We start from the raw sequence: 22207 nt of genomic DNA, 5'->3' as shown, positions 1-22207 counted from the left end.
TTTTGAAGTTTAGGTATTGCTGACAGATAACCTGTCATAAACACAGTGACCAAAATTTGGTCTTCCTCATTGTCAATCTTTCAAATTAAGTGCTGCAGTACGGGTGACAAAATGTTATTTGGACAACACACTGCCTCAGATTCAGAAAACATTGCTTTTTTTGTGCCAATGGGGCAGTGGATGGGAAGGAAATAGGAAGAATCAATCCTTTCTAACCGTATATTTAATTAAATTACACTGTGCCCACTGAATGCGTCACAAATTCCAGACAAATGCTTACCAGCAAAAAGTGCAACGTTTGCATGTTTTGGATCATAAGGACACCTTGCCATTCCACTGATGTTGTCATCTCCAAAGATATCTAGGGTATCCAACTGAAACACATGGGCAGAATTCATGTTCACAACTTTGGACAAGTAGTCAGTCATTTTATCTAAGAACAGAGTTATTAATGTATTGTCCTTACCAAGGCCACCTTACCAAGGTGTTCACTTCAGAATAAAACAATATGTAAAGGGATGTTTCTACAATCCAGTACACCTAGCAGGAACTGAGTTGTGACGAGAGGGAGTACATGCCCCATGATTTCCATTCTTTAAAGATAACAAGGAATATTGGAAGATGGGTACTCAGAATGCATCAACATCCATTCCCTATGACCGTTGTTTCCCCAAAAGGAATCTTATGAATCTTTAAGTGGTCTCTTTACACATATGAAGAAAGGGATTAAATTAAACAGACTATGTTAAAGGAAAGACACCAGCGATGAAAGAAAACATGAAATTACGGTGTTGTAACATGAGTGTGTGAATGACTAGATATGTATCTAAACGGTAAAATGTTGAACTAAAATAGTGAGTAAGGAATTGCCATTCCCCAAATACGTTCAAAAGAGAAGCACCTTCAAGTCTAATCCAATTGCAAACAAATATGAGACATGAGAATAAGTTTATAGACTGCTTTTCTTTTCAAAAGGAATTTTAAAAACTACAGAGAGCATAACACTTGAAATAAAATTACTTAGTTAATAAACTTGTGCTAATATATTGTGTTAATGTCTCTAAAATAGTTTGCAAATTTGTGCTTGTTACATTAATGGTTGGACGATGGTAGGAAACAATGTTATCAGGAAGTGTGGCAAACATCTCATAATATTTCTATTTCCACTGCTGTTCCTCCAGTAGCTGCAACATTCTAACTACCAATCTTCCTTGTAGCTTTTGAAATTTGCCTTGTTAAAATGAATGGTGCTGATAACATTCCCAAAGGTTAAGATTTAATATACAGCTCACATTGTAATAACCTACACATTCCACATTTGCTCCCTGAGCTCTGGTACATTAGATGCCCTCAGTTGATGCACAACTCCTACAAATGATGTCTATTTTTCCAGGCAGAGTGGAAAAAAAAGGGTCATGCCTTTTGCTTCTTAATATATCTAGTGTTTCCCCTGGAACGGGCATATTTCTAAATACATCGTGAGGCTTGGTCTGTCATGTTTTCTCAGATCAAAACAACCTGCTGGCAATCACTAAGCAGGTTCAGAGAATAGTCAGTTGGAGTTTGGTACTCGACAGTAATCAAAGTCACGGAACATTGTCACCATAAGAAGCAATGTCTTCAAAAGAAGAGAAAGAGAAAATGAAATTAAAAATAAAACCGCTGCTGCAGCAGCAGGTAACAAAAAGAAACTTTTGTTTGTAGTAGCCTTGGCTCAGTGGTAGCTCTCTTGACTCTGTATTAGAAAGGTGAGAGTTCAAACTCCACTTCAGAGAATCAGGTACATAACAATGGCTGATGTTTCAGTTCAGTACTAAGTCAGTGTGAGAGTCAGAGGTACTATCTTTTACAAAACCTGAACAAAAACTGCACCTGCCCTCTTGGGTGGTCTTAAATGATCACATGGTAATATTCAAAGGAGAGGAGGGATGTTTTGCCCCTGTGCCAACAAACATTTATCCTTCAAATAAATGAAGGCAAAATACTGTGGATGCGGGAAATCTGAAACAAACATGAATGCTGGAAAAGTTCAGCAGGTCAGGCAATAACTGTGAAGACAGAAACAGACCATTCCTCCTTCAAATACATGTTAACTACTAAAACAAGACCATTCAGTCTTTAATTTCATTGCTGTTAACGGGTCCTTGCTGTACACAAATTCACTCTCACCTTTCACTAGGTTACCACAGTGACCATCCAAGATAAGCAGAAGGTTTGGGATCTGTTATGGGTATGGAAGATGCTGTAGTAAATGCAAGTCTTCCCTTTTAATTCCATTTTGAAGTATGTAAATGTGGAAGTTTAATTTGCACATCAATATGTTTGAATATTCTAATCCCTGTGTGGTTTATATAAAGCACAGAAATATTAGTGTTATTTCCATAATGGCACGATGGTTGACTGTAAACTTGGCTATGTATCTTGTTGCATTTATGCAAGCGAGAATACAGACAAGTTCTGAAGTGCAGGCAGATATAATTACAGTCTGCTGGCCAGTCTGAGACATTTCGAAGGTATTAGTAATGGTGCAAAACAAAATAAGTACTAAAACATTCATTACAGATGTATAATCAACGAATTAACTTTTCCAGAGTCTACATGATTTCTAAATGTGGAATGTCACATCAACAGGTGTGGTCATCGATATCCCTTACATCGTAGATAGGAAGCAGATGGGGAAATCATTAATAAAAACATGTATGTCAGCGGTAAACTAGCCCCAAAAAATAAGGTGTGACACTTAAAATGAGCACTCAACTGTAGTCATGCTTTGGATGAGTTTCTAAACTCTGACATATTATTGAATGTAAAGGAATGATTAAACAGTAATGTTGGGATGTAATGGAGACAGAATCATCAGGAACAAGGAAGTCTGTGTGGTAAGCTTAGCCAAAGAGCTTTGGTGCTGACTTTCATTCCATTAGATCAGGTAACTCTGATTAATGTGAAACCTGCTTGTCATGTGAAACAGAAAACCTGTTTGGGTTACACTGCATAGGAGCAGGAAAACAAAATTCAAGCCAAGCTGAAGAGACCATGTGCTGGAGCTGCTCCTCGGCATCAAGCCTTAACAGCTGGTAAACCAATGAGATTATAAAGATTGTCTGCTGTTCTCTTCAGATGAAGATGACACTGACTGCCAGATGTCTCTTTCCTAAGGTAATCTTGGAAAATTAAACCAATAATGGTAATTGAATTACCATGGCTTCACTCCAGTTCTTTCTGCAATTTGCTATGCTGAAGAAAAGGTTAGATTCTGCAGCTTGCCAGTACAGAAATGTCAAAAGTCTGACGTTTTTTTTGTTGCTTGGAGTGAGACAGGTCAAAAGGCACAACTCAGCATTAACCTGGGTCAATAATACACTTCATATTCTGAGCCGTAGCTACCTTTGCCAATTCCCCAATAATTGTTTTTCATATTCATTTATGCAATGCGGGCATTGCTGGCTAAGACAGCATTTATCATCCATCCCTAACTGTCCTTGATGTGGTGAAGGTGAGCTGCCTTCAGCTGCTGCAGTGTGTTTGGTCACAAAGTCATACAGCACGCAAACAGACCCTTCGGTCCAACCAGTCCATGCTGAACATAATCCCAAACTAAACTAGTCTCACCTGCCTGCTCCTGGCCATATCGTTCCAAACCTCTCCTATTCATGTATCCATCCAAGTGTCTTTCAAACACTAATTGTACCCACATCCACCACTTCTTCAGGAAGTTCATTCCACACGCGAACCACCCTCAGTGTAAAAAATTTGCCTCTGATGTCATTCTTAAAATCTCTCTCCTCTCACCTTAAAAATGTGCCCCATAGTCTTGAAATTCCCCATCCTAGGGAACAGACAACTATCATCAACTCTATCTACACTTCTCATTATTTTATAAACTTCTATCAGGTCACCTCTCAACCTCCTACGCTCCAGTGAAAAAAGTCCCAGCCTATCCAGCCTTTCTTTATAACTCAAATCTTCCATACCCAGCAAATCCTGGTAAAGCTCTTCCGAACCATAATATCCGTTCTATAACTGGCAACCAGAACTGGACAAATTTACCAGAAGAGACATCACCAACGTCCTGTACAACCTCAACATAACGCCCCAACTCCTATAATCAAAGGACTGAGCAATGAAAGCAAGTGTGCTAAATGTCTTTTTAACCATCCTGTCTATATGTGATGCAAAATTTAAAGAATTATGTCGCTGCACCCCAAGGTCCCTCTGTTCTACAACACTACCCAAGGTCCTACTGTTAAGTGTATAAGCCCTACCCTCGTACCAAAATGCAAATTTCTCGCATTTATCCAGATTGAACTCCATCTGCCACTTTTCAGCCATTGACCCATTTGACCAAGCTCCCTTTGTAATCTTAGAAAACCTTCTTCACTGTCTACAATGCCACCAATTTTGGTGTTGTCCACAAACTTTCTAACTATGCCTTCTATATTCTCATCCAAATCATTTCTATAAATGACAAAGAAAAGAGAACCCAGAACCAATCCCTGTGGAACACTGCTGGTGACAGGCCTCCAGTTCGAAAAGCAACCCTCCACCATTACTCTCTGTCTTCTGCTGTTAAGCCAAGTATGTATCCAATTGGCAAGCTCACCCTGAATCTCATGTGACCTAACTTTATTAATTAGTCTATCATTTGGAGCCTTGTCAAAGGCTTCACTACAACCCAAATAAACAACTTCTACTGCTCTGCCATCATCAATCTTTTTGGTAACTTCCTCAAAAAACTCAATCAAGTTTGTGAGAAATGATTTTGGACTATCCCTGATCATTTTTTGTCTCTTTAAATGTCCACAAATCCTATCTTTTAGAATCACCTCCAACAATTTATCCACAACCGAAGTCAGACTCACAGGTCTATAGTTCCCCAGTTTGTCCTTGCAACCTTTCTTACACAAAGGTACAACATTAGCCATCCTCCAGTCATCAAGCACCTCACCTGTAGTTATAGTTGATGCAAATATTTCTACAAGGCGTCTCACAACTTCCTCCCTTACGTCTCACAACATTCTTGGATACATTAGATCAGGTCCCGGAGATTTAGCCTCAAGATTAGAGGGAGCAGATTTAGGACTGAATTGAGAAGGAATTTCTTCACCCAGAGGGTTGTTAATCTATGGAATTCCTTGCCCAGTGAAGTAGTTGACGCTACTTCAATAAACGTTTTTAAAGAAAAGGTAGATTTTTTTTGAACAATAAAGGAATTAAGGGTTACGGTGAGAATGCGGGTAAGTGAATCTGAGTCCAAGAAAAGATCAGCCATGATCTTATTGAATGGTGGAGCAGGCTCGAAGGGCCAGATGGCCTACTCCTGCTCCTAGTTCTTATGTTCTTATATATTCTAAGACCTCCCGAACTTCATCTTCTGTAATGTGAACTGTTTTTAAAACACCAAAGTTTATTTCTTTGCATTCTCTAAACTCCATTTCTTTCTCCACTGTAAAAAGTAACACAAAATATTCATTTAGTATCTCTCCCATCTCCTGAGGTTCAACATAAAGACGATTTCCTTGATCTTGAAGAGGCCGTAACCTCTCGCTCTTATATGTGTTTGTCGAATCTCTTTGGATTATTCTCAACCTTATCTGCCAATGATATCTCATATCCCCTCTTTGCCTTCCTGACTTCTCTCATAGGAATGCCCCTACACTCTTTATATTGATTAAGAGATTCAATTGAACCAAGTTGTCTATGTTGAAAAAAAGATTCTCTTTTATTCTTGACTACAACCTCAATATCTTTATTCATCCATTGTTCCTTAATCCTACCAGCCTTAGCCTTCACTCTAACAGGAACATAATGCCTCTGAACTCTCGTCATCACACTCTTGAATGCCTCCTACTTATCAGACATCCTTTCACTGCAAGCAGTTTCCTCCAATCAACTTTTGGAAGTTTTTGTCTCATACCATTAAAATTTGCCTTACTCTAATTAAAACTTTAACTTTTATGGAAGGTTTATCCTTGTCCACAATCGTTTTGAAACTAATACAGTTATGATCACTACACCCAAAGTAGTCCCCCACTTCTACTTCAGTCACCTGCCCTGCCTTATTGCCCAAAAGAAGGTCTAGTTTTGCTCCTTCTCCAGTAGGAGCATCCACACATTGATAAAGAAATTTTTCTTGAGCACATTTGACAAATTCTTCACATTCCAAACCTTTAACACTCTGGTAGCCCTAGTCAATATTTGGAAAATTAAAATCCCCCATTATTACAACTTTATTATGGTTACACATATCTGAGATCTCCCTATATATTTGTTTCTCAATTTCTCTCTCACTATTGGGAGGCCTGCAGTACAATCCCATCAAAGTGATCTTTCTTATTGGTAATTTCTACCCGACATTTTCACTGGATGATTTTTCAGAAATATCTTCCCTAGGTACAGCATTTAATGTATTACTTAATCAAAAACACCACACCAACTCCTTTCTTGCCTCCTTTTTTATCCTTCCTACAGCATCCAGAACCTGGAACATTGAGCTGCCAGTCTTGTCCATCTCTCAGCCAAGTTTTTTCTGTAATAGCTATAACGTCCCAGCCCCATGTTCTTAAACATGCCATGTGTTCATCAGCCTTACCTGTAAGGCCCCTTGTATTGAAATAAATGCAATTTAGTCCTTCAGAGTTACTACATACTCTGGCTCTCTTGTCTTCCTTTTCTAATTGGCGTGCTCTCCTCACATTCAGAACCTACCCCATCAATCCTTCTATTTACACTGCTGCTTCGAATTCCTCCACTCAGCTTCTTTATCAGTATAAAGTCTCCCTTGATTGAATGAGCAAATCTCCCTGCTAAGATATTGGTCCCTTTCCAGTTTAAGTTAGAGCCATCCTTTTTGAACAGGTCTTTTCTATCCCAAAAGACATTCCAATTGTCAATAAACCCTGAACAATACCCCAGCTCTTCAGCCATTGATTTATCTCCTTTAACCTTTTGTTCATTCCCTCATTTGAGTTTGGCACTGGGAGGAAACCAGAAATTTCTCCTAAAAAAGGTTTTAACTTTTAAGCTTCTCCCTAACCTCTTAAATTCATTCTGTGCTGCTTTAATCTTTTTCCTGAAAATGTCATTCCTACCAATGTGTACAATAATTTCTGGCTTCTCAATCTCACCTTTAACAATATGCTTGAATTTTTTAGAAATGTCCTTAATCCTAGTACCAGGAAAACAACAAATCATCCTAAATTAATACTCACTGCCACAGAATTGCCTGTCTATGCCCTGGTAGGAGAGTTCCCTATAACAATAATTCTATTAAATCTTGTCAAATGCTACCTAACGTAAGACTTGTTCCAAGTGTCCAATAACTGACTGGCCCTTCCATTTTCCTCAGAGAGACTATCCCCTTCAACTGTTCCATAAACTGAATATCTATTCAATACAGGAATAGCCACCGGGGACTTTTGAACTACCTCCGTACCTTTGCTGACAGACACCCATCTATCTGACTGCTCCTGCCGGGTGATAACTTTTCTAATTCTACTAGCCATCTCACTCTGTACCTCATATATGGCTTCAATAACACTAACATTAATACACACACAGTCCTGTTAGGAAGGAAGTTCTAGGATTGCAACCAAGAAAGGGCGAAGGAATGGTGATATAGGTCAGGATGGTATGTGACTTGGAGGGCAACTTGCAGGTAGTGGTATTTTGTCATAGCTGCTGACCTCATCCTTCTGGATGGCAAAGGTCATAGATTTGGGAAGTGATGTCGAAGAAGCCTGGGTGACTCTCTGTAGTGCATCTTGTGGATGGTCCACACTATTGTCACTATCTTGTCACAAAGGAGAATTGTTACAGCACAGCTTCTCAAGCAATGGAGGAAGGAAAAAAGGACACATTGGACAGGTCTTCACCCTTCCACCTGATCTGGTCCCAAGCTCCTCACCGGGAAGTCTGAATCAGTAATTCTTAAATCAGAATTTGTCTGTAGGCTTCCTGATCTGTTAGTTATCCATTAGCTGGATTTAGCTTTATAATGATGGACTATTTTATTTCAATTGATATGTAGCATTAATTGCATAGTTCATTCAGCTCATAAATTTCATTCATTCTCATAAATATATTGCTCGATATCTATGTCCTTTTTTTTTTTGCTTCCTCATGCTCATCTAGCTTCCCCTTCGATGTATTTATGCTAGTTCCTCAATTATCTCGCAGTAGCCATTTCCACATGATAATAAAGAGTAGGTTGGAAACTATTGAGTTAAGGAACCCAATAACATATTCTGAAATTCTGAGCATCCCTAACCCTCCTCTGTCCTCCCCTCTCACTATATAAAAATAGCCCTATTGAATTTTGGAGCTGTTCTCTCATCAGAGAGAGCTGACTGGTGGTGGTTCAACCTGAGGGCCATCATATCTCAAGTGAGGGGAGAAGTTGTGAAAGTGGGACCTTCATGGTAACATCAGCAGGTGTGGGAATTGAACCTGTGCTGTTGGTATCACTCTGTACTGCAAACTGGCAACCCAGCCAACTGAGCTAATACCCATCTCTCACCAGATACATATATACAAAAATTAAAATAAAGCAGTACACTATTGCATAAATGAATGAAAGCACAAACAGTTTAAATGATCGTTCTGCATTTAACAGAAGAACAATATTGTTGCAATAGTGAAAGATTTGGTTCTATTCACAAATGACCTCAAAAACTCTATGGAACTTTGGGGGATGTTGATGGAACTCTTGGGTTTCAGAAAACCCTAATTGAAAGACATTGTTCTAACAACTTGATACAGAATTTTATCTTCCGTTTCCTATTGGATTTATTAGTCACTCACCCATATTTATGGCCCCTAATTCTGGTCTCCATTGCTACTGAAAAGATGTTCTCTACTTTACCTTTTCATTATCATAAAACATTTAGGCCAGCCCTTGGTCTTCCTGTTTCTTTCCTGACAAGTATAACTTCCCAGTTTTGATATAAAGTTTTGTAGATATTTTTAGCATTCTCTTCAGTGCTTCTATATTCTTTTTGTACACTTTGAAGACCGGAATGGTGTAACCTAACCAATTTTCTGAACAAATTTCATGTAACCTTGTTGCTTTTAAAACTGTTTCCTACTAGAAGTGATCCCCTGTCCTATGTTTGATTTTGTTTTTGATGATCCTAATAACCAACAGTGGTATTTTTAATGATTTATATATCTGCATACCCAGATTCTTTGGCTTCTCTAACTTATTTAGACATTTGTTTTTGTTTTCTAAAGGTATATCTGGCCTCCTCAATCTTCCTGCCAAAATTGTACCACCTAATTTTTATCAAAATTAAAGCTAATTTGCCAATAATGTAACTGTTCTGCAGGTTTGTTGACGTCTTCTTGCATTTTGTCCTTCTCTGTATTAATTATTGCTCCCAATTTGGTAATTTGCAAATTTTGAAATTGTACTTCTGATTTCCGAACACAAAGCTGGAATTGTGCTCGGACGGTTGTCGCATACAGCACAAATTCTTACAGTACTTCCTATCTTTTTTGTAGTTGTTAACACAAGCAAAAATACTGTGCAAATTCTGCTGTACCTGCACTGACTTAGTTTGTGATTCAAGTGCAGAATTACTCAAGTAATCTCATTGTAAACCAGCTTCATAATTATTAATGTAATCAGGAATCCATGTGCTGCCTCTGGTACAAAAATAAATGCATATTATCAAGCAACTATACTGAAGGACGGGTTTTTTTAAGATAACCAAGGAATCTAATCACATGCTTAATTAGTTCAATTTCAACTTGTTCCAAAGCAACTTGAGCAGGAATCTCATGTTACATTGGGATAAGTAAACAAGCCGCTTAACATTACCCACTGTCTTTATCAGGATCATTGATCAGTCATTACGAAGTTAGGGAGTCCCATTACTCATCATACACTAACTGAACACAAGGATGGGACCCTGTTGACTTCAGAGGAAAGCTGGTCATTCTGCTTCAATAGTCCTTCCATTAATAATGAATATCACTGTTTGTTCCATTCTTTTTTCCAGAACAGTCTTTTGTTCATATTTGTGTTTTCCACACAGCATCACTTATAGCTATTCTCATATGCTTATATCTCAGGCTCATCTCATCACTATGATTAATTCTGAAAACAATCCTTCAAAAAAATTCCAAAACTGTGTATGGACTCATTTTTGTTTACATAGTCATCATACAAAGTTAAAAGATAAAGTTTTTTGAGTGACCACAGAAGCACTGAACCCACAAGGAAAAGTCAACTGTTCAGGATATGTTCTCTCTCCAGTTTCCATATTGCTAAATGGCAGCATGAAAGGGGGATTTCAAGACTAGAGGGCACACATTTAAGGAGAATGGAGAGAGATTTAAAAAAGACATGAAAAGCAAATTTGTTTTTACACAGAGGGTGGTCTGCGTGTGGAATGAACTTCCTCAGGAAGTGGATACAATTACAGCTTTTAAAAGACATTTGGATAAGTATGTGAATAGGAAAGGTTTGGAGAGATATGGGCCAGGAGCAGGCAGGTGGAACTAGTTTACTTTTGGATTATGTTTGGCATGGATTGGTTGGACTGAAAGGTCTGCTTATGTTCTGCTTGACTCTGTGATCCTTCTGATTTCATTTATACTGTCCTTTAGACAATCAACTCAGGGAAATATAAGAATTAAAATTTGGTAAAGATTACAGTATCTCCAGTTTTTGAAGAAGCGCACTGATAAATAATATTTAAGGCCACTAAATGCAAAATCCAATTTCTAACTGGTGCAGTCAAATATAACCTGCAAATTCTTCCTTTCTTTTAAGCCTCAGCTCAATCTCAGACAGACATTCTGGGTTTTTTAAAAACGGTTTTATGCCAAGATGTTCCTTTTGTCCTTAGATCATTCTCATGGGCAAGTGTAAACTCATTTAAAGCCTTGACAGGTCTTATGGTCTAGTTAAGCATCTGATATCATGTCTGGCAGAACAAACAACAAGCTGTTGTTGACAACTACTTTTAAGTACAGGATTGTCCAGGTCCTCCACACAGATCTCCATTTATAACTACACACACCAAAAATGCCCTCCTAAATATCCTGATCAACTGTTATATTTCGATTAAAAGCCTGGATAAATACATAAGGAGGGTTTAGAGGATGTTTTAAAAATCGATCTTGACATGTCAGCATTATTGGCAAGGCCAGCATTTGTTGCCTATCCTATTTGCCATTGGGAGGCCTTTTGGAATCACTGCAGTTCTGTGGTCTTCCTCTATCCCAAATCCCCAATCGCATGAGGCCACGTGAAATAAATCCTATTTGTGCTGTTTTTAAACTTTCACTATGGTGCTATTTCAGTCTTCGCAAAATCAGAATGCACAAAAGAAGGATATGAAAGAAGTACACCCAAATGTTAAACAAAGGGAGTTAAAAAAAATTGCAATCTACTTATGGATAGGTGGTGACAATAAGGAGAGAGACTTATTTTAGAAGTAAGCTGGTCCAAGATAACAGCCATCATAGAGTCATATAGCACGCAACCAGACACTACCGTCTAACCAGTCCATGCCGAACATAATCCCAAACTAAACAAATATTACAGACAGTAAGTAGCCAGTTTACCACAATGCTCTATTGTAATATGAATGGGAATTACAATTGTGAAGCCATCTCCCACACTTTGATACCTCTTTCAACTATTTATGTTGCTATGAATATTGTCTTTGACAACACTCTCACTTTAAAGAAGTCTTAGATGAGTTTGAATTAATGACTTGGTTTCAAGTCACCTGAAGACCCGTAATCTGGATGAAACAACTTGAATAATGCATCTTTCAGTTGGTTGTCTGGAGAGATCTATTTTAAAAACACAAGCAATTGTATGCAACACTGCTGAAAATTAAAGCCAGCCTGTTTCCCCTTTTAAACAGAAGATAAAACAAGAGTGTAAATCTTTAGCTTCATTTGGATCCAGGTTAGAGCTCCAAGTCAGTTGATCAAGACTTTTATACACAGTATGTAGCCTTGTTTGAAAAAAACATTAAGGGAATAAGCAACTGATTATAAATACGAAATTCAAAAAATGAACAGTATTATGACTATGATCATCTAGTGTTGTCTCCCAGCACAATACTGAAAATGCTGAATTATCCCACTTAGAAAGCATTTCAAGAAATGTACCTTATAGTTTCTGCACGACGGGTTGAAAGCATTTGTCCCACAGACGAATAAGGTGTTGTCGTTTCTTTTCAGAAGCAATTTAATGAAATTGTGACATTCATCCTAAGCCAACGAAAAAAAAAGCATTGCTATGTTATAGTCAATTTACAGTACAAATGTTTCATTACACAAATACTATTGGAAGCTGTGCCACTAAAAACGTCTTCACAGCAGAACAACAAAATGATATTTTCTGCCTCTAAGGATTCACCATTGTAACAAATCAAGCCATCAGCTGGGGAACTCATTAGAAGATAACTGATAAAGCCAATGAATCATATTAATGACAAAACCAAAGGTCAGAGATTGCAACATATGATAACCGACACAGTAAGTCTTATGCTGAAGAGGCATCCATTAGGGAAATAATACCTGCTTACCTTATGCTTTCCCTTCATTCTGCATATGTCTATGTCAGCTTGTTTAGATCGCCATGTTAACTTCTGTGATGAGAAGAATCAGCTTGTTAGAAGGTGGCATCTCACACATCTTATCAGCTACCACCACAGAAAACATTGCGTCTAATTCAGTTTATAAGCTGCTGTGTTACAAAGGTAACACTGAACATAAAACACCATGAAAACATCCATTTTGTTCAGTACCACCTGACAGTTTTTCTTGAATCATCATGAACAGAAGACCTTTGGTATTGCCGCAAGTAACCAGGACCTGAATTTTTGGAATGAAGTAGGGCATTCCTGGCTTAGCCAAAACGGTGCTGCAGACCTGATGCTGGGAGTCCCACCTATGGACCTGGGTGCGTTAGGGGTCGTTAAGGAGACAGGAATGGGTTGTACTTTGTACATTCACTGCTCACGGAAGCAGGTGAACATGCAGCTGCCCTCAAATGCATTTTTTGAAACTTCAATATCCAAAACATAACTTGTGGGTTTTAGACCTTTCTGGAGAAGGTCTAATGCCCCTGGAGCTCTATGAAGAAAACCCTTTTGAAGTAGTAACATATCCTTTTGAATGGTTCAGAGACAACTTTGGGAAAGCTCATGTGTCCTTTGGGATTGTGAAAAGTGGGCATGAATGTGCATAAAGTAGAGGATAAATGTATTTTTCTGTTGAACAGTCATGGGAACCATTCAGCAATTGGGGCGATCAAGCTGTTGGTATTTAAATGTAGACTTTACATATTTGATAAAAGGAAACTCTCTGCAAGCAAAGAAGAACAAATCAGTGCTTGCTATTACTTTCTGTCTAGTATCATAAGCCTGATGGATATCATTAGTACTGTATGACAGATCTCAACCTACTTTCACAATGGGGTGCCAGTCAGTTCACAGTTGGATTGAACGCTTAAGGTTTTTTACGGTGAGGTAATGATTAAAAATGCTTGTTTTTAACTTTAAAAATAAGGGATCAAGTTGTTGAAGGAAGTTAAAAATTAGCAAAAGTGTTTCTTTTTAATCATAATGTTTTCTGAAGTAATCAAAACTTAAGAAATTTAATTTACTTCATCTCAACATGAGTTCTGTGCACAGGACAGAGAAGATGAATTGGCAGGAAGGGTATAAGAGCAAAGTGTGGTGGATGTGGTGTCATGGGTTGGCATTAAATTGGCATTGGGGCTATAGGGTCTTGGTGACAGGAATTAGCTGGCATGATTTGGCACAGATGGAACATGGAGACGGTGTGCAGAGGGTGAGGAGTCAGCGTGGTGGTGTTCATGGTTTATGAAAAACTGGGGTCGTGCCTGAGTCTAAGAGCTGGAGTGGAAGAATCCAGGAATAGCATAGTCCCAGGAAATGAAAGTGAAGCACCGAATGCAAGCAATTTATGGGACAGTCCATGACAGAACACCTTGTTTTCAAGGCTAAATCAACAGAAAAATCTTATGGCATTTTAATGAGAACTGGTGAACCACAGTGTCACTAACATCTTAGGGGGACTGCTGAAGAATCCATGGGATTTGTCCAGATTGCATTTGTTACTTGATGTGGGGTGTTTGTCTATAGTTCATCTGCTGCTGTATTTGTCTCCTGTTATTTTTGCAATGTTGAAATATGTAAGTCATAATCTAACTTTGCACAGTTTAAACAATTTTGTTTGGTCAATGATCTTTGTATGTTTGTTTAAGTTATATTTGGAATAAACTTGTTATTCTTTGTTGACTGAAGAAAGCTGACTCAATTGTTTCTAAAAGCTAAAACAGATGCAGTCTAAAATCTGCCAGCGCTAGCTGTATCACCACTGGTTACATTAAAAAAAAGCTGTGACCAGTGGAGGAATGGAACTCGAATAGACCTGGTGCATTCATCTGATCTTGGTCCTAACAGTTAGGATCTACCTAAAATTTGCTAATACTGAAGACTTTAGCTGCTCCACCTAACCTATGCTTTACTGCCCATAGTTCAATTCATAGCACTCGAGCCTTATCTGGATTCTGCATATGGGGCTTCATGTTTAAACTGAGACAGGATAGTCACAGAAACAAAGAAAACACAAGCTACTTACTTTGTTAAAATTAATCTGCTCAGTGAAGGATGTATCCATTTCAACAGTGTAAATATGGTCTCTATAAATAGAAGAATCTACATGTTCATTTCAGGCTTTAACCATAGTCTGCAGAATCTTATCATATTCAACAGACAGCAAGCCAAGAGTAGCAAATCATTCAATTTGAAATGCTTCACCACATAATAATACAACTATTATAAATACATTCAAAAAGACTTTGGTCAATGGATTATTCATAAAAAAGGTAGCAAACTGGTTTCCTAACAGCTCAGTTTATCCAGTGAATAGCTGCACCATGCTGAACAGAAGTGGGCCCAGATTTGATCCTTGATCCTGACTGACATTCCTGACCCTGCTCACAGGGCAGCGATTCCAGTCAGAAGCCTACATACCTGAATGTCAGGTGAGGAAAGGATCAGTTTCAGCTGTGATGTCTGCCCACTGCCCACCCAAATCTTTCCCCATGGTCAAAGTGGCTGCCAATGTTCACCATTCAGGCTCAGTAGTAAGAATGAGCATGTGGGTCTAGACAGTAAAAGGGACAATGTACTGAAAGTTCATAAAGTGTCAATGCTTTCAGAAATATTGAAATAAACTTTTAATAGAGAAAAAAAATGAAAACAATGTTACAATAATTTAGTATTTATGACATTTAATACATCAAATTAAAAGTCCTAAAGTGTGCAGTTTTCCACTTTATAGGTAAAATAATTAAGATCCTTGCACCCTTAATGATTTAATGGATGCACTGTGTCGCTCTCATTTATGTTGGATTAAAATGTGTTCCACTCTTCTTTCAAGTTACCATCAAGAGATCTGTATATGCTCATTAGGTAAATTAGAAACTCTACACACTTTGGAGAGTACCTGAAGGTTTTGGCATTCAGCACTGAAGTTTAAACGTAGCCTTTGCTAATAAGATCATTTTTACTAATGTAATAGTAGAAAAAGGAGAGTCAGTATATAGCTGCACATCAATGCAGAATTGCCAGAGATGCAACTTCTCACACCTACAGCACACTAGTCTTTCCATTATAGAACACTGACAAGTACAATTAGATCTCCTTCATGTAACTGTATACGGAGAGGTGGACATTGGACACCAAAGCTGAAAGGAAGACGAACAGTAGATCTGAAACCCCTGGCTGTGCATTTTTAAAATTCACCCTTGCATATACCCTTAACTTGAAACCTTCCTAGAGATGATATCATCTGACTTTAAGCAATAAACAAAACACTGTTTATACTTGACAAGGACATGCTCAAAGTGGCACATTTCTTTGTTGAAAATGTTCGAATAAAACTGCAACGTCGACAATTGTAAAGTCATGCTTAAGAGTCTAATAAATTTCATCTACTCATTCAAAACCATAGATAGACAAATAGTCTATTGTCTTTGCTAAGTTTCTTTTGTGAAATGTCAAATTGCTTATACATTGCTGAGAACTGCACTTTCTTTACAAATACCCACCAATCCTCCAACAGGGAGGACCATTAGCATGCCAGGTGCAAGGCTATTTTTAAATTCTACCACACACATTCCCTCTATGATAGCAGAATAGGCATAAATATTGCCTAGGAGGGGAAAAAATAGTTATCTAGAGCTGCTAAAATAATTGCTTTACTTTCCATTTGGATGCCATTAAATGGATCTCTGTATAAACTCTGACTGTATTCTAATAGTTGCAATTTAGAAATGCATTTGGTTATGGACATTCTAATATGTTACTGTCACTGCAACCAGACACTTCTGTGTTTTGAAAGATCCAATCCGTACAGCCAATTATTCAAATTGGTATTTATATAGCACAGCAATTAATCGTATAATCTCAACTGTAGTGCTACTATCTTTATATGAAACTAAGCAATGGACAATAGATAAAGTGCAACTATTTCCAGGAGACCACAGTATTGTTTTTCACATAAAACAATAAAAAGGTCCGGTTTATACAATGTGTATACACAAGATCCAAAAGTCTTAGTTCTGCTGATAGTAAAGTTGTTAAAATTGTCATCAGCATTCTGGGCTGGATCAGTGGTTGGAACGGGGAGAGACAGCAGAAAAGAGAAGAGGAAATTGCCAAATGTTCCTGTTCTTTCCATTCATGAAGAACTGCCACATTGATACCAAGGGGCCCCGTATTTCAGCAAATTCCAGGGGTTGGGGGTGGTTCTGCTGGGAATGGACAGTGTGGCTCATGTCTCTGGTTTATGATTTCCATTTAGAATAACATAGCTGTTCTTTAAAAACAATTATTCCAATAACCACATTTTTCATCTAACCCTTTGTAGATAAAATGCACACAACATTAGAAGACAACTATAGGATCATCTGGGTGTTTAAAAAGTGATACTTGAAGATGATTAACCTGTGTCTTAATATTTCAGATGCACAGTCCACTGGAGATTAATTTGATTTCCTAACATTTGTGTTCTAACAGCAGTCACCTACTACTGGTATTATCAGACAATCCAACCTACAGCACCTGTAAAACGCACCATCTTAATAAATGCTTGTTTGCAAAACATGCTTTTCGAACAGATCAACATTTTGAATTATGTCAAACAACATCTACATGCTGATCACACTATTACTATGAAAAAAAAGTGGTTTCCTTTCTCCAAGAACAGAATGCTAACTTCCTTTTTTGTATTCATGATAGAAAATGCTCAACAGATTATCTTTGCTTTAAAGCAGTTTTTTCTAAACTTCTGTAAATAAGGTTCTTCAGTAGATTTGTAAATAAGCGTTGAACAGCCAAACACATATTAAATTTAATACGAAAAGGAACATCTTTTAGAACAGTTACAGACCAGTGCCTAAATCTCGTTACCATCAATTGACCTAAAAATAAATTACTCGTCTTCTTTTCCTTTATTTTCTTCTTGATATACCTTTTTGACATCCAACACTAACGGAGTTATGGCAGATCCCACAATTCAAATAACTTTTCTTTTGCAGTCTCCAGCTTCCAAATTGAATTTAGCTTCCATAATTTTAACTCAGCAGTAAATGAATGCCCCTTGTGCAAACATGACCTTCTACTTCCTGCACATGATCCCCCTACATTAGTGCAAGTGTAAAAATAGCATCGCATCCTTATTTAAATGGACAGAATCTTCACAGACTTGAATTTATATCTGGGCAGCAATGCTCCCCATAAGCTGCACATTCGCGTCGACACACACAATGATCCTCTGCTGTCTGACTTCCTTTCTGGTTTAACTCGACTGCGCAGATATCCATGCAAGCACCACAAACATGACAGAACATTTCTAGGGAGGAGTATGAGGGAATGGCATGGTGACATGTTTCACACTATCATCTGGATTGCGAACAGAGGAAGCAAACATTTTGTGAAATCACCGTCAAAGAAATACTGATATTTTAGTTTTAGGTTGCAACCTCATAGCAAATTAAAAATAGTTTTTCACAATATACTTAAGTTAAAATATGTAATGAAGGCAGAATGTTCATAGATATATTAAAATATCAAAATGTCTATGAAATACGAACACAACCTCACAAAGTTGGTTTTGATTTAAAGCAACAGCAGAAAATAGATGTTAATGGAATAATCACTTGTTTAACATCTTTCATTTTTTAGCTGTACTGACTTCATTAGAGTGACATAAAGTAGGCTGCAAATTTTCCATCACCTCTTTCACACCACAGGAGGTCAAAATATATCTCCACTGTCCAGAATTGCAAATGTAGGAACAACAAGCAACAATTTAAAGCTGGTAGCAAAACTTAACTTTGATATCATTCACAATCCAAACAGTGTCCAGTCAACCTTGTGTCAAATACAAACCTGAATAGAGTTGAGGCATGTATCAACCACAAGCTACCTGAATGGGAAAATAGGCTCAGTTGACCGACACTTGTGCATATACATCTGCGTGTATGGATATAAAAAGCACTAGAATGTCTCTGAGATCAGAGGCTCACCCTGTAACCTTCAAAAGGACATAAAACTACCTTCTCTCGCTGCAAGCACTTTCCTAGTAAAAACCCACTGCCAAACAATGCCATGCAATAGTTTTACTTCAAGTAATTCCTTTATATAAGCAGCTAGAGCAATTTTCTTCAAACTAGTCAGTAAATTGAACTCATGGTTTGACAAGTTAGTGAAGTAATACGTACCTAGCAGCAATGTAGAGTGTTCGATTCATTTTCACAATCAGCTGAATGTCCAGCTTGTGTCTTAGTGTGTTGTTTCGTCCAGGTTTGTGACCCAAAAATACCGGATATTGTTTTGTATCTGTTAAAGACAGAAAAAAATGTAACCACATTAACCCAATCATCTTGTGAATTACAATTCCCACATTTAGTTCATCACTTCTTGTACCCCAAGGCAGTGAAGTAATATCACAGCAGATTTCACACGCACTCATTCCTGTAATCCTTGTTACAAGTCAGCAGGGAGACTAATTCCATTGCAAGCTAAAAATTCTTGCTTGGGAGGAAATTACATTTCATTTTTTTCTGTGTTTAAAGGAATTTAACTAGTTCCAGGCAAATGCATAATTTCTCATCGATCTTTCACATCTACGGCTAAAGTTAGCGTATAACAAAATTTTACTTGAAAACTTACAGTTGCCATGTGCAATACTGATTGGCTCAGAGTCTTCGGGGAAACCAGCCCCAGCAAAATGTAGTAGCGAAAAATATAGCAGCAAGGCCTCAGGCTTCATAGTAGCACAGCTAGCTCACCTCTTACTTTCACTTAAGCCTGTCAGAAAAGGGGAAAAGTAGCTGTCAATTTTGCATCCACTGTTGAACTGTAACTATGATTGTGAAAGATCAGGATCAAACGTAGTATTACATTGCATCTTACATGTGCACCCACTGTTCAGACGTCAGTAGGTAGCAAGGGAGAAAGAATGTGGGAAACCAAGACGAAAAGAGAAAAGTGAGGGGAAAAGATGATAGTTAACCTCCATTCCAAAATTCCCTAGGTGTCCAGGTAAAGCATTGCCACTGAGAAGAGCAGAAATTGGAAAATTGCTTGTCCACAAATTCCAAGTTACTCTCAGAATCACTCAGCAGATATTTTACCAAACCATTCACATAACTGAAAAATAAATCAAACAGGAAGAGTAGAAACATAAAGGAAGGAGTTAAATGGACCAGAGACTTCAAACTTAGTGTCACTGTCTTGCTGACACTAATTGGCTCAAGAAATCTGTTCAAATGCTTTTTTGTGCTAACTTTTAATCATCAATTCAGAAATACAGTTTAATTCACATTCTTCTGGGACCTGTACAGTTTCATATCCAAAGCCAACATTGCAACATATTCAAAGCTTAACGTATTATGCATTCAGACCGTGAACAATGGTTGAAAACTGTACAGTCCAGGATGATGTCTGCACATATTACCTACCCATCTGCATTGGGATGACTCTTGAATCAGCACAAGAGACTGTCCAAATGCTTCTCTGACAGGGATTGTAACCTCCATGGTTTGATACTAAAAGGTGCTAACGATGCACTGATGTCTGATGTAGCTGCAACTCTATTATCTTAAACCAATATATGCAAGTACAGCTCAATTGCTGTCATATGACCTCCTGCAATTGAAAGGACAATTGTAAAGAGAACAGATTTGATACTTTCTGCAAATGACACCCATAGTTAACCTCAGTCCAGTGCAGTCAGTGGTTAATAATGTGAACAAGGCCTTCCCAAGTTCATTAAGCAAGTGTTGTAAAAAAAATTGGCAGTCACATGTTAATTTGTACAAATCTGACTTTGACTGCGAATCACTACAGTGTGGAAGCAGGCCATTCAGCCAATTGAGTCCACACCAACCCTGCGAAAAACATCCCACCCAGACCCACACCCCTACCCTATTCCTTCAACCCTGTATTTCCCATGGTTAATCCACCTATCTTGCACATCCCTGGACACTATGGGTAATTGAACATGGTCAATCCACCTAACCTGCACATCTTTGGACTACAAGAGGAAACCAGCGCACAAGCAGGAAACTCACGCAGACACGGGGAGAACATGCAAACTCCAGACAGTTGCCAGAGGGTGGAATCAAAGCCAGGACCCTGGCACTGTGAGGCAGCAGTGCTAACCACGGAGCCTCCGTGCCACCCTATTACATGTTCTAAACTCTACGTCCCAAGAAACTCCTCAATTGACACAGATCTACCTCAACTCCTCTTCTCATGCCCAAATCTAATGTTTCTTGGTCTTGAAAAAGATTGTGTAGACTCTGTCTGCAAATCCTACACTCTTTTTCCAAATGAATGCTTGTACCCACCCAGAAATGGTTCAACTTCTGTTTATTGTTGTTTTATTCTTCCTACTGTGCCCATACAGGAAGCAAAGGAGGACAATATGGCTTTGTAAAGAAATAAACAGGACAAAATAATAGATGCCTGTAACTGGCATTTGCATGCAATTGCATTGCTAAAATAAAACTTTGTTAATTCTAGAATTTTGCTTGGTGCAGACATCTGAAGGTTGGAAATGACCTTTGTAGAAGCTGATAGCAGGAATATTGGGAAAGTGATGGCCACATATCATCACCAGCTGGCTCCAATAACTTATGCAGGTAAGTGTACAAATAGATTTTTCTACAAATTCCTCTGCACCTACTACGCACTCACATACTAATTGTGTTTCAATAGTTCATTTTCTTGCCAAACATATAAACCTAATGCTACAAAATTATAATAATGATGGGCTAAAATTCCATGTGCTCTTCAACTTGTTGACGAGGAAAGATTTTTGATATAAGTATTAGCTTGGATGCCAGAAGAACACTCCTTTTTTTTAGGATAGGTCCTTGGATTTTTAAAAATATATATTCCACTCATAAGGTGGATAGTATATCTCAGTTTATTCCAAAGATGCTCTCTCTCAATACTTAATGCATTGAAACTATAAGGTACAATGCGTCCTTTATTGCTTGACACTTTCATAAATTTATGGCTCTCTGAAGGGAGCTTGAACCCGCAAAGGGGTACAAACCTCAAAGCATTAACTATTTTTTTTCTCTCCATGCATGATGTCAGACCTGAGTTTCTCCAGCAATTTTTATTTTGTTTGTTTCACATCTCCAGCATCTGCATTTCTTTGTTTTATTGAACCCAGGGCCTTCTGCTTCAAACAACTAAATAAAAGACAACCAGTCATTGTCAACAGCACAGCCCTGTTTTGAAAATTGCTGAATATTATATTGCTGCTAGTTTACCTGTAATAGACACAGAGTAATGTCTTCCAACCCTACACCACTCTGAGATATCTGTCCTCTGGCCTCATGAAGATCCCTGATTTTATTTGCTACACCACTGGAGACAAAGCTTTCTGTTATTGAAGCCTTAAACATTTCTCTTCCTAAACTTCTCCGCTTCATTATTTTCCGTTCCTCCTTTAAGACACATGCAAATTTAGCTTCACGGCCAAGCCTTTTGGTAATTTGACAAAAAATTTCCTTTTGTGGTAGCGTCAAATTTTATTTGGTGGTGTTCTTGTGATGTGCCTGGAGTCAGTTTACTAAATAAAAATAAGAAGTTTTTGAGACAGTGAAGATATGGCCCCTCTTCAG

The 22207-nt window shown here is 38.1% G+C and overlaps 1 protein-coding gene across 8 annotated transcripts in view; it reads right to left on the bottom strand.

Moving 5' to 3' along the window:
- Nucleotides 1-22207, bottom strand: part of sema6a (sema domain, transmembrane domain (TM), and cytoplasmic domain, (semaphorin) 6A) — a 164647-nt gene that overhangs the window by 40177 nt on the left and 102263 nt on the right. For all 8 annotated transcript variants that reach the window (XM_048595094.1, XM_048595093.1, XM_048595090.1 and 5 more), the window contains exons 2-7: nucleotides 19236-19373; nucleotides 18785-18902; nucleotides 14635-14695; nucleotides 12552-12614; nucleotides 12133-12234; nucleotides 281-374 (exon numbers count right to left, since the gene is read on the bottom strand). In XM_048595094.1, the coding sequence (XP_048451051.1) occupies nucleotides 281-374; nucleotides 12133-12234; nucleotides 12552-12614; nucleotides 14635-14695; nucleotides 18785-18902; nucleotides 19236-19335 (538 nt within the window). In that variant the 5' untranslated portion in view covers nucleotides 19336-19373. The remainder of the gene's footprint in view (nucleotides 1-280; nucleotides 375-12132; nucleotides 12235-12551; nucleotides 12615-14634; nucleotides 14696-18784; nucleotides 18903-19235; nucleotides 19374-22207) is intronic.

The sequence above is a fragment of the Rhincodon typus genome, chromosome 3, assembly GCF_021869965.1.
Source record: "Rhincodon typus isolate 14 chromosome 3, sRhiTyp1.1, whole genome shotgun sequence".
Taxonomy (NCBI): Eukaryota; Metazoa; Chordata; class Chondrichthyes; order Orectolobiformes; family Rhincodontidae; genus Rhincodon; species Rhincodon typus.
Note: the sequence above shows the minus strand (reverse complement) of the source record. Positions and strands in the feature narration are given on the sequence as shown.